General features: G+C 32.3%; 2 protein-coding genes across 2 annotated transcripts in view; one reads left to right on the top strand and one right to left on the bottom strand.

Annotated features, from left to right (window-relative positions):
* The window catches only part of LOC119666477 (inosine-5'-monophosphate dehydrogenase-like), a 9,488-nt gene extending 6,405 nt beyond the window's left edge, over positions 1–3,083 (bottom strand). The window contains exons 1-3 of the mRNA XM_038075755.1: positions 2,493–3,083; positions 2,272–2,422; positions 1,389–2,040 (exon numbers count right to left, since the gene is read on the bottom strand). Of these exons, the coding sequence (XP_037931683.1) occupies positions 1,389–2,040; positions 2,272–2,422; positions 2,493–2,638 (949 nt within the window). The 5' untranslated portion in view covers positions 2,639–3,083. The remainder of the gene's footprint in view (positions 1–1,388; positions 2,041–2,271; positions 2,423–2,492) is intronic.
* Positions 3,084–4,099: 1,016 nt separating this feature from the next.
* On the top strand, positions 4,100–5,560 carry LOC119669433. Its single transcript, XM_038079324.1, has 2 exons — positions 4,100–4,329; positions 4,390–5,560. Exons 1-2 carry the CDS (start codon positions 4,251–4,253, stop codon positions 5,379–5,381), a joined length of 1,071 nt encoding a protein of 356 aa, XP_037935252.1. The 5' UTR covers positions 4,100–4,250; the 3' UTR covers positions 5,382–5,560.
* Positions 5,561–13,605: the final 8,045 nt, after the last annotated feature.

Genomic DNA, 13,605 nt, shown 5'->3' with positions numbered 1-13,605 from the left:
TGAAAGCACTATTGGCTGGAGCTACATCTCAATCTAAATTGTTTTTTCGTAAAATTCGCAAATTCAATTCGTGCTTTCAAATGACATCATTTGGAACAACAAAAATCGTTCAGAATTAGAATGGTCGCAATTTTCAATCAATATTTAAGATTCAGGGCTAAGTGTATCACCAAATTGGTTCTTTAATGCCGATGCCCAATAACGATCCCAAATTTCTGCAAATCTACTTCATGGGTGATGAGAAGTAGCAAATAAACGCACGTTGCCAGTACAACCATATCGAGCAGATGGAGGAGCAAGAAATTGTGGGTATTTTAGAACCGTTTTTAAAAAATCACAACCAGTTGGTCCAGTTGTTCAATACCGTTTCAAACCGACTGCTAAACGACAACTATACAATCGTCATAAAAGCAGACAAAGTACCATCTGGGCAGCATGCGGGCCGATATAATGCACCGACTATTAATGAAGTTGCAGTTGTTATGGTTGGCGACGCATTTGAACGTCGAGATATACGAATACAACGCAGAGATAACACAGTGCCTACGATTGCAGACAGTCATCGCTCTTACGACGCTTTGCAATATCAATTGATATCTTTTTATCATTTAAAATGTAGTGCTTATAAGGATTTGAAGTAACATGAAAATATTTGTAACATAAGTAATACATGTGAACTTTTTGTAGTTCAAAAGAAAAAATCAATTCAAAAGGTTAAGTTGAATAACAACAAATATAACTCAGCTGAGCTACGAAAATTAATTGCAAGGGGAAACAACGTTCGCCGGGTCAGCTAGTATATATATAAATATATAGATTTAGAAGTAAATATATATATATAAATATATAGATTTAAAAGTAAATATATATATATTTAAATATATAGATGAATAGATCGATATTTATATATAAAGATTTAAGGTAATATATAGAAAATAGATAAAGGTATAATAAAGACAATAAAGATAAAGATATAAATAGATATATAGATATACATATAAATCGATATATATATAAGTATAGATAGATACATAGACATAAATATTCAGGTGGCTAAGGATATAAATATAGGTAAATATAGGTAGTACTCAGTAAATTCAGTAATAAATACTCAATATAGGGAACTCTCTAAATAACTAACGTACAAAATCTTGTAAATAACAAACATATTAGAAGTGCTCTCTCCCTCTAAAACGAATTACTCATATAAAACGCATTCGAAATAACGAATGGCCATAATATTATATCTTTCATTATATCAATAATCTACTATATACATAGAGGAATATAATCTAAATAATTATTTCTTCAAATAACTTAATTGCAAAATATTTTTTATGCATTAAGATAAGAAATACAATACAATTATTTTATCGTAATCTACTTACCATTACCACCAATGACTTGCAGATCGGCATAAGTATTCTTAATATATTTAATCATTTCGATTTGATAAATTGAATTGCCTTGTGATGAATCCAATACGATTACATCTACGCCACTAGTAACCAACAACTTCAAGCGTTCCTTATCTTCTGGTCGTGTGCCAATTGCCGCACCAACAAGCAATTGCTTGTTGCTATCTTTTGAAGCATTAGGATAGGAACGAGATTTTTTTAAATCAGTACGTGCAATCAGCGCCACAAGTTCACCATTCTCATTGACAATCGGCAATTTGCCCTTCTTACTCTTCTCCAGTATTTCATTAGCCATGGGTAAAGTAATGCCATTTGGTGCAGTTATCAGTTCTGTGGTCATTATGCTGCCAAGCTTGATTTCTGGTTGAGAGACACGAAAATCTATGTCACGTGATGTAACAATGCCGAGTAGGCGTCCACCCAATTTACCGTTCGCTGTAATTGGATAGCCGGTGAAGCCATTTTTACGATGTGCTTCCAAAACATCACCGACTGTATTTTCCGGTGACATAACTGACGGATCACGTATAAAACCATGTTTATACTTTTTCACCTTTAAGACCTCATTGGCCTGGTACTCAGGTGTGCAGTTGTGGTGCAGAATACCAATGCCACCACAAAGCTGAAATTTAATTTATTTAATAAAAAATTAATTTTTTTTTTAAATATTTAAAGGTCTTAAATTAAATTAACATAGAAACCACAATTTGAAGTCATGTTTTGTTTACATTGTCGCATGCAATTTGAAATATGAGGCTTTCACTTATGATTCAAAATGCTAGTAAATAAATCATATTTAGCGAAAATTGAAACTTTTTATGTGTGATTCGTTCTAATTTTTATAATAGCTTACCGCCATTGCTATAGCCATGTCGGACTCTGTCACAGTATCCATTGGCGAGGAGACGAGCGGTGCACGTAAAGTAATATTTTTCGTCAAAGGCGAACTGAGGTCGACCTCCTCCGCAGTGAAATCAATATAGCCGGGCAAGATGAGAAAATCGCTAATTGAAAAATAAAACGAATTTAATTGCTAAACGACATTTCAATTAAAACTCAATTCATGTCATTTACTTGTAAGTCAGGCCATCGCTGTGCGCAAATAGCTCCTCGCACGACAGCCCGTCCTTTAACTCCTCACTCAAACCGTTACTGATGGTGGGCGAATTATTCATATCTTTGATATAACCATTGGTAATTACTGTTGATTGCGAAGCCATTGTATTAACCAAGTTCTTTTATTTATTTTTTTTTTTTTCTATTGCGTACTTCCTCGTCTTTTTCAATTCACGTGAGGTGAACGCACCGTTAAGCACTAAAGTATGTTTGGCACGATATGTTTTTTGGCTTTTTTGTTCAAAATTTTTTTATTTTTTTATTAATACTCGTTTTGTTTGAAATATTGAAATGTGCGAAATTGCGTAGGTTGATACGTTGACCGATAAAAACAGTGAGTGCACTGCTGTTTCGCCGTGTTGCACTCACATGGAAATAAATACTGAAAGTAGCACGTCTGCACGTTAAATGGTGATCTGGAAACGCTTTTATAATAAATTATATTATTTTGAAATTTATAATTGAGATCTTCACATCAAATTAAACAGAATCTATTATTAAATTGCAAAATATAACAAAAACGCACAATGCAATCAGTGTCTGAACTCAGACTGAAGGTACCACGTTGTGTTCCGCGATGAGAGAAAAATATTCACAATAGAAAATGCAAAAATGTGGATTTTGGATAAAAATAGAAGAGAAAATATGTGGCGTGTACACAAGATTTAGCAAATAAAATTTTATCATAATTTTAATTATTTCACTAATATTTCACTTGTCTCATTTAGACAATTTTGTTTATTAAGGCCGTGTGTGAGTTCGAGTAAATTGATGGTAAATTGAGGGGAATAGTACATTATGTCGACATGGCAGCGAATGTTGGTATTTACCAGAATTTCGATAGGGTAAATTAAATAAAAATTAGATAAATTAGGTGTTACCATTGTGAACATTTTATAAGATTTTTAATAAATAAATAAATAATAAATAATAAATTTGAAAACTTTTAACCAAATATAATATATAAGTGCAATAAATAAATAAATAAATATTTACATAAGTGCAATGCAAAAAATCCCTAAGAAATTTCAATTTACTTTACCTCAGTTTATTTGAATTCGCACACGGCTTAAGACCGCTAATTAGGTTAATTTACTATACAAAAAGTTTTCACATATATGAGCTCATTATAAGTAAACTGTCATTGACGTGTATTTTTAAAAAATGTCCCTTTTTCGTTATCTCAACTTTATCTTTTGCTTAAAATTTATGTTACGCATAGTTGCATTGAAATATCCCTTAATTTGACCTTAAAACGGAGGCTTGAATGGAAAAAACAACTTAATTTAGCTAAAACGAAGATTAAATTAAGATTTTTGCGAAATTAAGGAGTGTCTGAACATAGTATAACTCAACAATTAAATGATGTTCCAAAATCTGTATTATCTTGTATTAAATTGTATGCGAAAAATCAAACCGGTAAAAACAAATTTTTATTTGAATATATTATATAAAATTACGATTTCTATATAAAATATAAAATTTTACAATGAATTTTTTGTTGTTAAAATTTCCCTTTTTATACAATTTTCTACATCCACTGAACACACTCTTAGGAAGAAAACATATGTTGTGAAAACTAAATTGTATACACAACGTTCAAAGAGCATCATATTGTTGAAATAACAACATCTACATTACAAAATAATATATAATTTAGTAATATATAATATAACTTATAAAATTTATATATAATATATTATTTGAATTATTAAAATGAGCCTTCCACCGGCTTTATTGCAGCGCTTAGCACAACGTGGGCTAGTGCAGAAACAAAAAGAGAAGAAAACCCGAGGTAACTATTTTAGTATTTTACTTTTAATATTTGTTCCAAAAATTATATTTTATTTTACAGAAACAGCACCTCAACCTACAACAGAAGAAGTAATTGCCGAAGATTACGATGAAATGGAAACGGATGATCAAAATGGTGAAGAATATCAATGTCCATCGCATTATGAAAATACTGACACGACACGCAAACGTACCGAGGATAATTTCTGGTTAGAGCGCATGAAGGCACGTATGGGAGAAACCGTTTCTGTGGCAGGCTATAAAGGTTGTCCAAATAAATACAATATTTGGCATAAATGCACACTTTATTGCGTAAATCGTTGGGCTGACGGTAAAACCGAGCCTAGTCGCGATTATATGCGACGTTACAAACGTTTATTACGTAAATATCCGTTACCAAAAGGTTGGATGGAAATGTATGATCCAGGTTGTGGTTGTTACTACTTCTACAATACCGTAGATAGCTTAGTCTCTTGGTTACCACCAACGCATCCCAAATCACAAATAACAAAAAGTGCTGCTGTCTTACGTCGACAACTCGAGGAGTCTGCTGGTGTTGGTGGTAGCGATGGCGAAGAAAAAGAGTCCGACGAAGAAAGTAGTGATGAGAGTAGTAGTGCGCGTCATCAACGTGAAATTGATGAGATTATTAGTTCTTCAATGCGACCACGTTCACCACCAGCTATGATGTCTTCACCAGATTATGCGTCCTTACAAGAAACTGTTAATGGTAACAATATGAATCCAAATCGTAAGCAAAAGTCACGTGACCTAGAGCGTACAATTTCACGTAAAAGGCGTGATAGAGAAAAAGACCATGGTTATGAACGTAATTCAAGCAGTTCTAGCGGGCGACGACGTGAACGCGATGAATCTGATACTGTTGATCCCATGGATCCAAGTGCATATTCAGATACTCCACGTGGTAAATGGTCTGATGGTTTACAAACAGCAAACGAAGAACGTAAAAAATCAAACGGAGGTGAGGAACGTCAACGCAGTAACAAGCGTGACAAACGTGATAAGCATTCTGACAGTGAAGATGATGATTAAGAGAGGGACATTAAACTGATAACCGCTCTGCAACTATTAAAAAAGAACAATTTAACATAACAACATTGAAAATATATTAATTTTTTTTTGCTTCATGTTATCATATATAACATGAAGCATCAAATTACAATTTAATTCAAATCACAATTACAATTTAATTAATTAATTAAAATAATTTCCAAAGGTATATTTATGTGTTTATCTGAGAATTGGAAAACGTGGCTCTGTTATATTGTTTAAGGAATCTAATTCATATTATTTATCTGTTTTAGGTGATAGTGATTGCTCAATAAAATATATATGAAAATATAAGTAGATCACAAATGATTAGTAATCATACCAATATATAATGATTTCTATTTACTAGGACCTTTTAAAAATGTCAATATATTATTATTAAAAAAATATGCTCAATACTGTAATCTCATTGATGATTTAATCACAGATCCTTAGACTTAATGACTATGCTTCCTTCATTAGTTCAAACATGGTCAATTATATTATATACATAATATTTATAAATATAGTTGACACATGTCCCTATGCATAATCTTCCGAATTTTCTGAATGAGAAATTTATCATTTGATTTTGATGTCTTGAGGTATTTTCAAAAAACATTCGCTTCCAGTTACGGACAAGTGCGAATTTAGATACATCAATCGCATATTAGTTCCACCATACATGAAGGTGATCTTCTCGGGATTCCCCTGCAATGAAAAAATTACTCAAGTTATGAAAACAAAAAATATCCATGAAAATTATATCAATAGCTTATGAATTCTTCGAGATGTTACTTGGACTAGAGGTAAAATATATTAAGAAGTTCTATAGAAAAGAGTAAAAGTACTACAGAACAGAAGTTCAATAGAGTAGAAGAGCTACAGATTTGAAGTACTATATGGTAAAAACAACGTAGAAACAAATTAAAAAATTATGCTCCGTGACTCTGAGTCTCAACCTGATAAACAGAAACCAAAAGGTATAAAATCCAATTCCTACATTGGACATCAATAGAGAAGATTGTAGATTAGATCCAGAGGTTTAGTTGGGAAATGCAATTACGATATTGATCTTAACCTAACTATGCAAAGATTATATTATTTAGTTGATATTGCAGATTTTTGGAAAATATTAATCAAAGGAATGACTTTTGAGAAGTATATTTGAAAATGTACATAACAGGATTTAATCCTGTACATATAACTAAAGTAGCTCAGCGCAGATATCATTGCACAAAGGTTCTTTCAGGCAACGGTTATTGCTAGTTGAAAAATAATTTCTGCACCTACTACTACTATTAAGATTCACAAATTGCTGAACAGATTGAAACACAAACATAAATTTTCCATGATATCATAGTCTTCCAAACAAGACTAAATAGTGTTAGCAGTAAATTCAATAAGGTGATATGGATAACTGTTATGTATGATGATTGAAAAGATTGAAAGAAAGATATATTTTGCACTAACTAATAGAAATTAAATACAAAGAGTTCTCTAAAATTATAATCGTCCATGAAATGGATACCATGGTTATATAGTGGATCCGGAACTATTTTTTTATATCAAAATATACACATTTTTTCTTATTTTTTATAACATTAAACAAATGTCTCCATTTATCTCTCATACTTTATTCAGATGATTCGGTACCATGCGGTATACAGGGACGGGAATAATTATATAGTCTTTTAATCTTCCTCTCTCATATTTTTAAATTGCTGTATGATTTAGAATGTATGATTTATATGACGTAAACAAAAAGGGTGCTCACCTCTATTAGAGAAAGATAACCTAATCAGCACTACAATTGTCATTATATCAGTGTATTCCGAAAGCTGAATTAATTAACGTTTACTTTATTCATCCCGTTCAAAGGTAATCGCTACAACTGTTACATGTGATCATGTGACAATACTTGCCCGTATTATATGGTTGTTTTTCTTTCTCTGAAAATATAGAAATTGCTGTATAGTCACGTATTATAGCAATACAGTGACATATCCAGGGGGACAACTGCTAAATTGTATTATGGGGAAGAGGACCACGAGTCCCTGTGAGCGCTTACACAAAGCAAAGCGTCTGATTGATTTAATATAAAAAATGCTAGCTTTAATATGCAGAAGCATAGATGCTATCACGTAATGGTAAAGCAGCAATGGAAGTTTTCAGGAGGAAAGTTCTAGGTATGGTCTTTGGCCCATAGAAGATCAAAACTACCGCATTCAAATAAACCACGAGGTGTACAAGCGTTATCACGACACTGATATAATTCAGCAGCTTCATCATGTCGTAAGAATTAAGGACGACACTCCAACGAAAAAGTTATTTGGAAAAGAAAGTCTAGAAGTAAACAGTGTCTCCAGTGAAGTGACCAAGTTGAGGAAGCGCTAACAACACTTGATGTACGAGCCTGGAGAAGGCGTGTACCACCAAATGTGCCTAAAGAACAAATCTGCTTCAGGTCGTAATCAGGGTTGTTATGTTTATTAAATTAATTTAATCGTATTATAATTAATTAAGTAAACTGCAAAAACTCTACCAAAGAAATATTTTCTAATATACACCACTAGATCCTTCGGGGATATAATTAACCATATATAATATTCCATCAAATGCATATATAAGATCGTGCCTAGTGTAAGTTATACTAGAAAATATTTTTATGACAGTTAGTTATGAACTGTTATAAGAAGGATCTATTTCCACATAGTGCTGAGCACATCTCCTTTTTTGTGGTTAATTAATTACACATTACTTTTGCTTCTACTGTGTACTTTTAAGTAGGAATTACTATGTAATTTCATAAAAAGGGGCTCCAAAATTTTAAGTTGTTTTAAAAATTTTTTTGCTTTGACTTTTTTTTTTACCCCCCGTAAGGTGGAATGCATCGAGAGCCACAGTGCGATACTTAAACCCACTTAAACCATCTCTTGAAAATACAAAATGGATAAATTTCTGCCATTGGGCTGTAACTATTAAAAGCTGAAACCCTATTCCAGGAATCAAAGAAAAGGGAAACATTAGAAAATAGACCGCTTAGTATTTAGACAAGAAATATACATTTCTAAGCCAAAATTGGTAGTGAAGGGAGAAGGAGAGAAGAATGTTCTTGCCAGATAGTAATTTTTGACTTAGGAGAAACCCTTTATAAGGGGTTGTTGTAATCAACGCTCTACGTTTGTAGAGCGGGATTACTGGAGAAATGCGTCAATTTCATCCAGATAACATCCCGACTTCTTACATGTTCAGTAATCTACTCCAGTAATTTGGAATGTTATCGTTAATCGACTGGATTTTACTATTTTTTCTAAGGTTCGTTTGATTTTTTTTCACAAAAATTGTTTAAGTTATGAGTAGGTATATTTACTTTTTTAAAAACGCTTCATACTTTCTATACAACCTATTCCTTTTTTTTCTAAAAAAAATTATATTTGCATTAAAACTCTACGGAAATGTGTCTTCTACTTACTAAAAGTTTGTTGTTATTTGATTCTGAGTGCCTAATCTAGAATTTTGAATATATCTTATATTTTGTTTATAATTTGCTTATCAAAAAAAAAATTTTATCATAATAAAAAAAATAAATAAATAAAGTCTTAATACTTTAATATTGCCATGGGTGAAAATATTAGTATTCATCATTGGATTTCGTCACCACAGAGGTGAGCAAATTATGTTCAAATTACATATGTATTTGCAAATTATATTTAAATTATTTGCAAATTAATAAAAAAATATTATAATATTAAAAAGAAGAGCTGATAAGGTCTACATTGTTTATTAAGACCATGCGCGAGTTCGAGTAAATTGATGGTAAATTGAGGGAAATAGCAAATTATGTCGATATTGCAGCGAATGTTGGTATTTACCAGAATTTCGAGTAAATTAGATAAAAATTGGGTAAATTAGGTGTTACCATTTTATAAGATGTTTAATAAATAAATTTGAAAACTTTTAACCAAAAATAATAAATAAGTGCAATAAATAAATAAATAAATATTTACTAAGTGCAGTGCAAAAAATCACTAGAAAATTTCAATTTACTTCACCTCAATTTACTCGAACTCACACACGGCCTAAAATAAATTTACTATTTTTTTGATTTATTTAAAATTCATGTTTAAATTTTTTTTCGTCTTAATTTAAATTTACTTTTGTAGAAAATTTCTTTTATTTAAAGCTTAATCTATTGTTTCTTATAAGGGGCACTACTTAACAGCGCCCCAATCGCGTCGTTCATAAAGAGATTCATTAACGAGCGATTCATGTTGAGCGATTCATTACTGGGAAACCAATTTGCATATTAGATTCGCACTACTTTGATTTTTGCTATAGGCTCAATTTCATTTATAAAATTAAGCCAATGATGTGTTAATAAAGAAAAACACCCCCTGCCAGCTATGCAATCAAAACATAAACAGTAGCCATAAGAATAGTAACGCAAAAGCAACAACAACGCCCCACTGAAGTCTCTGTTAAAAGGGAAAGTAGAAAAAGAACAGCTGTGCGCCGGCAATGAATACAAATGCCGAAGCCAAAGCCAAAGCCAATGCTAAAAACAAGAAACAGAAACACCGACAACAGCAACACAGCAAAACAACAAAACAGCAAAACAACAACAGTAAAGAAACACAACAGAACACAACACAACACACACACACACACACACACACACACTTATCAACGAAAGCAAACAAAACCAACTGATGCTTCGATTGAGCACAAGCAGAAGTACAAGTTCCGCACAAATCGACACGTTCGTCCGTCCGTCTGTCTTGTGTGTACACTTATGTATAATGAAATTGCTTAATAGGATGATTTAACCACTTCCTGCTGAAGCAAATCAAAGGAATGACTGAAGACTGAAGAATGAATGAATGAATGAATGTGTGAAAGAAGCAATGCTTAAAATTGTGTGCATGCAATTTTTGTTTTTAGTTGGCTTTTTTGTTGATTTCATTTGTTTAGTTTTGGGCATACGCGCATTTGCTCTCTTTTACTCTTGTTGCCTGCGCTTTTTGCTGGGTTCCTGTTACAATTGATGATTTGAGGCGTATCTAGGGCGTGGATGTCGACCTTGGGTGTGTTTGTGTTTGTTCCGCTAGATTATGCAGTCAGGCAATAGACAGCTGAAATTGAAATTGAGGCGGGCGGGCGAGACAGCTATGCCGTGCCCCCGGTTCAAATATATTATTACTTACCACTTTACACAAAATGAATGTGAAAATTCTTGCTGCCTACAAACAACAAAAGCAACAAGAACAACTAACATTTGATTTGTTGTGTTTAATGACACAATTCTCTTGATTGTTTATTATTTTGCTTACTGCTCAAATGTGCATATATGTATGTATGTATATATATTTTGTCTACAATTACACTATCACAGCACAATGAATTTGCACTGTTTACTTTTGTTTATCCTCAAATAGCAAACAAAAAAAATTATTCTAAAGGTAAAAACACAAAAACAACAACAAAAACTTAAAAGCATTCGATTCAACTATTAAAGAACTCTATAGTTCACCACATTAACAACTTCATATTATTAATATACTAGACACATCTCATATAACAGATATTTTATTTCCCTTTTTTTCGTATCGTGTTCACACCTTTTTTATTTATGCAATTATGGTTTGTTGTTCAGATTTCAGATTTCACATTTCATGTGTTTTTATTTTCTCTTTCTAAACCCTTTGTGCGCTCTCTGGTCTGCCTTGCAAATAAAATAACTACGGAAGCAATAACAACACACAGAGCAATAAAATAAACCCAAATATTTTAACAATGAAAACTGAAAACTGAAAACTGAAAACTGGAAACTGAAAACTTCTTCTTGCTGTCCATTTGTTCTTCCTCATTATTTGCTGTCAAGTTATGCGCCGCTCTTGCAGTTTCTTACTGTGCTTGCTCTGCTCTGTCTGTCCTTTGTGAAGTAGGCCGGAATTAAGTGCTTTTCCGCTTTCATTGCTCGTGGGAGGTGCCACTTCATTTAGTAGTTATTCTAATTTTCAATATGTAGGCTTAACCAAAACAATTCTACATACATACACACATACATATATATTCATTCCCTACAATGCATGAGCAATTAAAGAGACAAAACTAAGGCAATATATTTTACTCAAAAATGATAAAATTATCAAAAATAAAGAGATTATCACTGGTGCTTATAAAAGCATATTCATAATATTTAAGTAAAAAAAAAAATAAAACGTTTGGCAAACATAAAAAAATTCCTAGATAAAAAATGTTTGTATATGTAGGGTGACCAGCTGTATTGATTTTAACAAGACTAACCTAAATCTAGATAAATGCCATAATAAAGTTAAGGCCATTTTATATGACAAATAGTCATATGATGGTTACAGGCTACTCGGAGAGGTGTGTAGAACTCAGATCAGTTATTGCTTAGACTGATCAAATCTGATGATATCAACTCCAGACAGATTGTATATAGGTTGGAAATTAATAAAAATTTCCAATCTTATGCAATAACCAATAATCCAGTCAAGGCGTACAGGCGTTCTTCAAGGGTTATGAAGAAACCTCGCAGTTAATAGAGAGTAAAAGTGCTCAAGTGCACTGACTCAACTAGCCTCAACATAATAATAATGATGAATGCTTACTACAACTTTACGCTGTTTATGGTCATATATATACATAAAATCCTTGAACTCCTAGGTAGAGTATAGGGCCGCAACCTAAATAGACCAAAAAGTGTGTTATACAGAGTGACATATCACAATTCTAAGGCGATAGAATTTGTTAGGTGGAAAGCATCGAACGCCACATTGTGACACTTAAATCATTAAAACCACCCCTTAGGAATGCAAAATAATTCGTTATTGGCCCGTAAAGGTCAAAAGCTGTAACCCTATTCCAGTTATCAAGAGAATACAGAAAGCTTAGTATTTAGACAACACATATACCATATATTCAAATATGTAAATAAGTGAGTGGAGGAAAGGGGGATGTTCTGGCTACGTAGTGATTACTAACTAAAACTAAACTCTATGCAAGGGGTTGTTGTACGTAACCACGATTGTAGGATGGGAGAAACACGGATGATGTTTTCCAGATAAAGAGATAGGACTTGTAGAGGTTTGTACATTATATTATTAAGTAGATCAATGGAAAATTAAGGTAAGTGATTAATATCAAAATGTTACCTAAACGATCGATGTGAAAAAACTTGCAGATAGCGAAGTTGGGCAAGTGTTTACTATCGGGTCTGCGTTTGTAGTTAATGTAGTCCCGGAGCACGCTCTTTTCAAACGCTCAAAGGCGTTCCATTTGAGCGCATGAGCTTTCGGACCAAATGGGAAGTAAGTATGCAAAAAATGATTGTATTGATTACTTGTAACAAAGTAGTTCGATTCGCAAATTTTTACCTTTAGTCATATTTTGGTACATTGCTTTGTGCCTAAATTTTAAAGGCAGCCAAATGCTATTCACACACAAATATATATTTGTTTCTATGTCTTTTAGCAGGCTTGAATTCTGACATTTATTATTTAACAACACTGTTTTACCAACATGCAGATAGTATTGTCACAGCCTTAAATGCGAAATGTAGATTGAGGGATTGGTACTTAAATTCAGTCAACTTGGTTTCTCTGCTCACTTTCATAGTATAAACACTACCAATACTTAAACAACAGAAGTGAACAAGTTCGGGATGGTTTCAAACTATTTAAATTCTTACCTAGTGCGGGTAGAGTCCGACAAGGTTTCTTTTTTAAGTAGATAAATAAAATATTAATTTATTTTTAAGTATTTAAAACGCTAATGACTTAAAATATTGAAATATTGAAAAAAACAATCAATGACATGCAGTAAGTATGACTGAAATCACCAAAGTAAATGACTTTAGCATAACTTAAGTCAGTGTTAAGATTTATTTACTATTGTATAACTGACTTTCAATATTAAAATTGTAATGCTTCGCGTTGACACAAATATAATCTGGTCACCCTATGTGAAGTCAGTGAAGGGCATTGAAAGAATAGATATATGTATGTATATTTATGTGTACTTGATGAACGTTCTTTAAGTTTTCTGATTGTTATGGCTGTTCACCTTAGAAAAAATATAGGTAAAAATAAATAAAGGTGATATGACTCATCAAACTTCTATACACACCATCCACATTACATATATCTATTATTACATATTAATTATACTTTTCACTTCAATGATCACCTTGATTTAATAT

This window comes from Teleopsis dalmanni, chromosome 1, assembly GCF_002237135.1.
Source record: "Teleopsis dalmanni isolate 2A chromosome 1, ASM223713v2, whole genome shotgun sequence".
Classification (NCBI taxonomy): domain Eukaryota; kingdom Metazoa; phylum Arthropoda; class Insecta; order Diptera; family Diopsidae; genus Teleopsis; species Teleopsis dalmanni.
This window is presented reverse-complemented; position numbering and strand designations above follow the sequence as displayed.

Coding starts and splice junctions, on each gene's coding strand:
- LOC119669433 (XM_038079324.1), top strand. CDS start 4,251: ATGAGCCTTCCACCGGCTTTATTGCAGCGCTTAGCACAACGTGGGCTA. Junction 4,330..4,389: donor AAAAGAGAAGAAAACCCGAG/GTAACTATTTTA, acceptor TTTATTTTACAG/AAACAGCACCTCAACCTACA.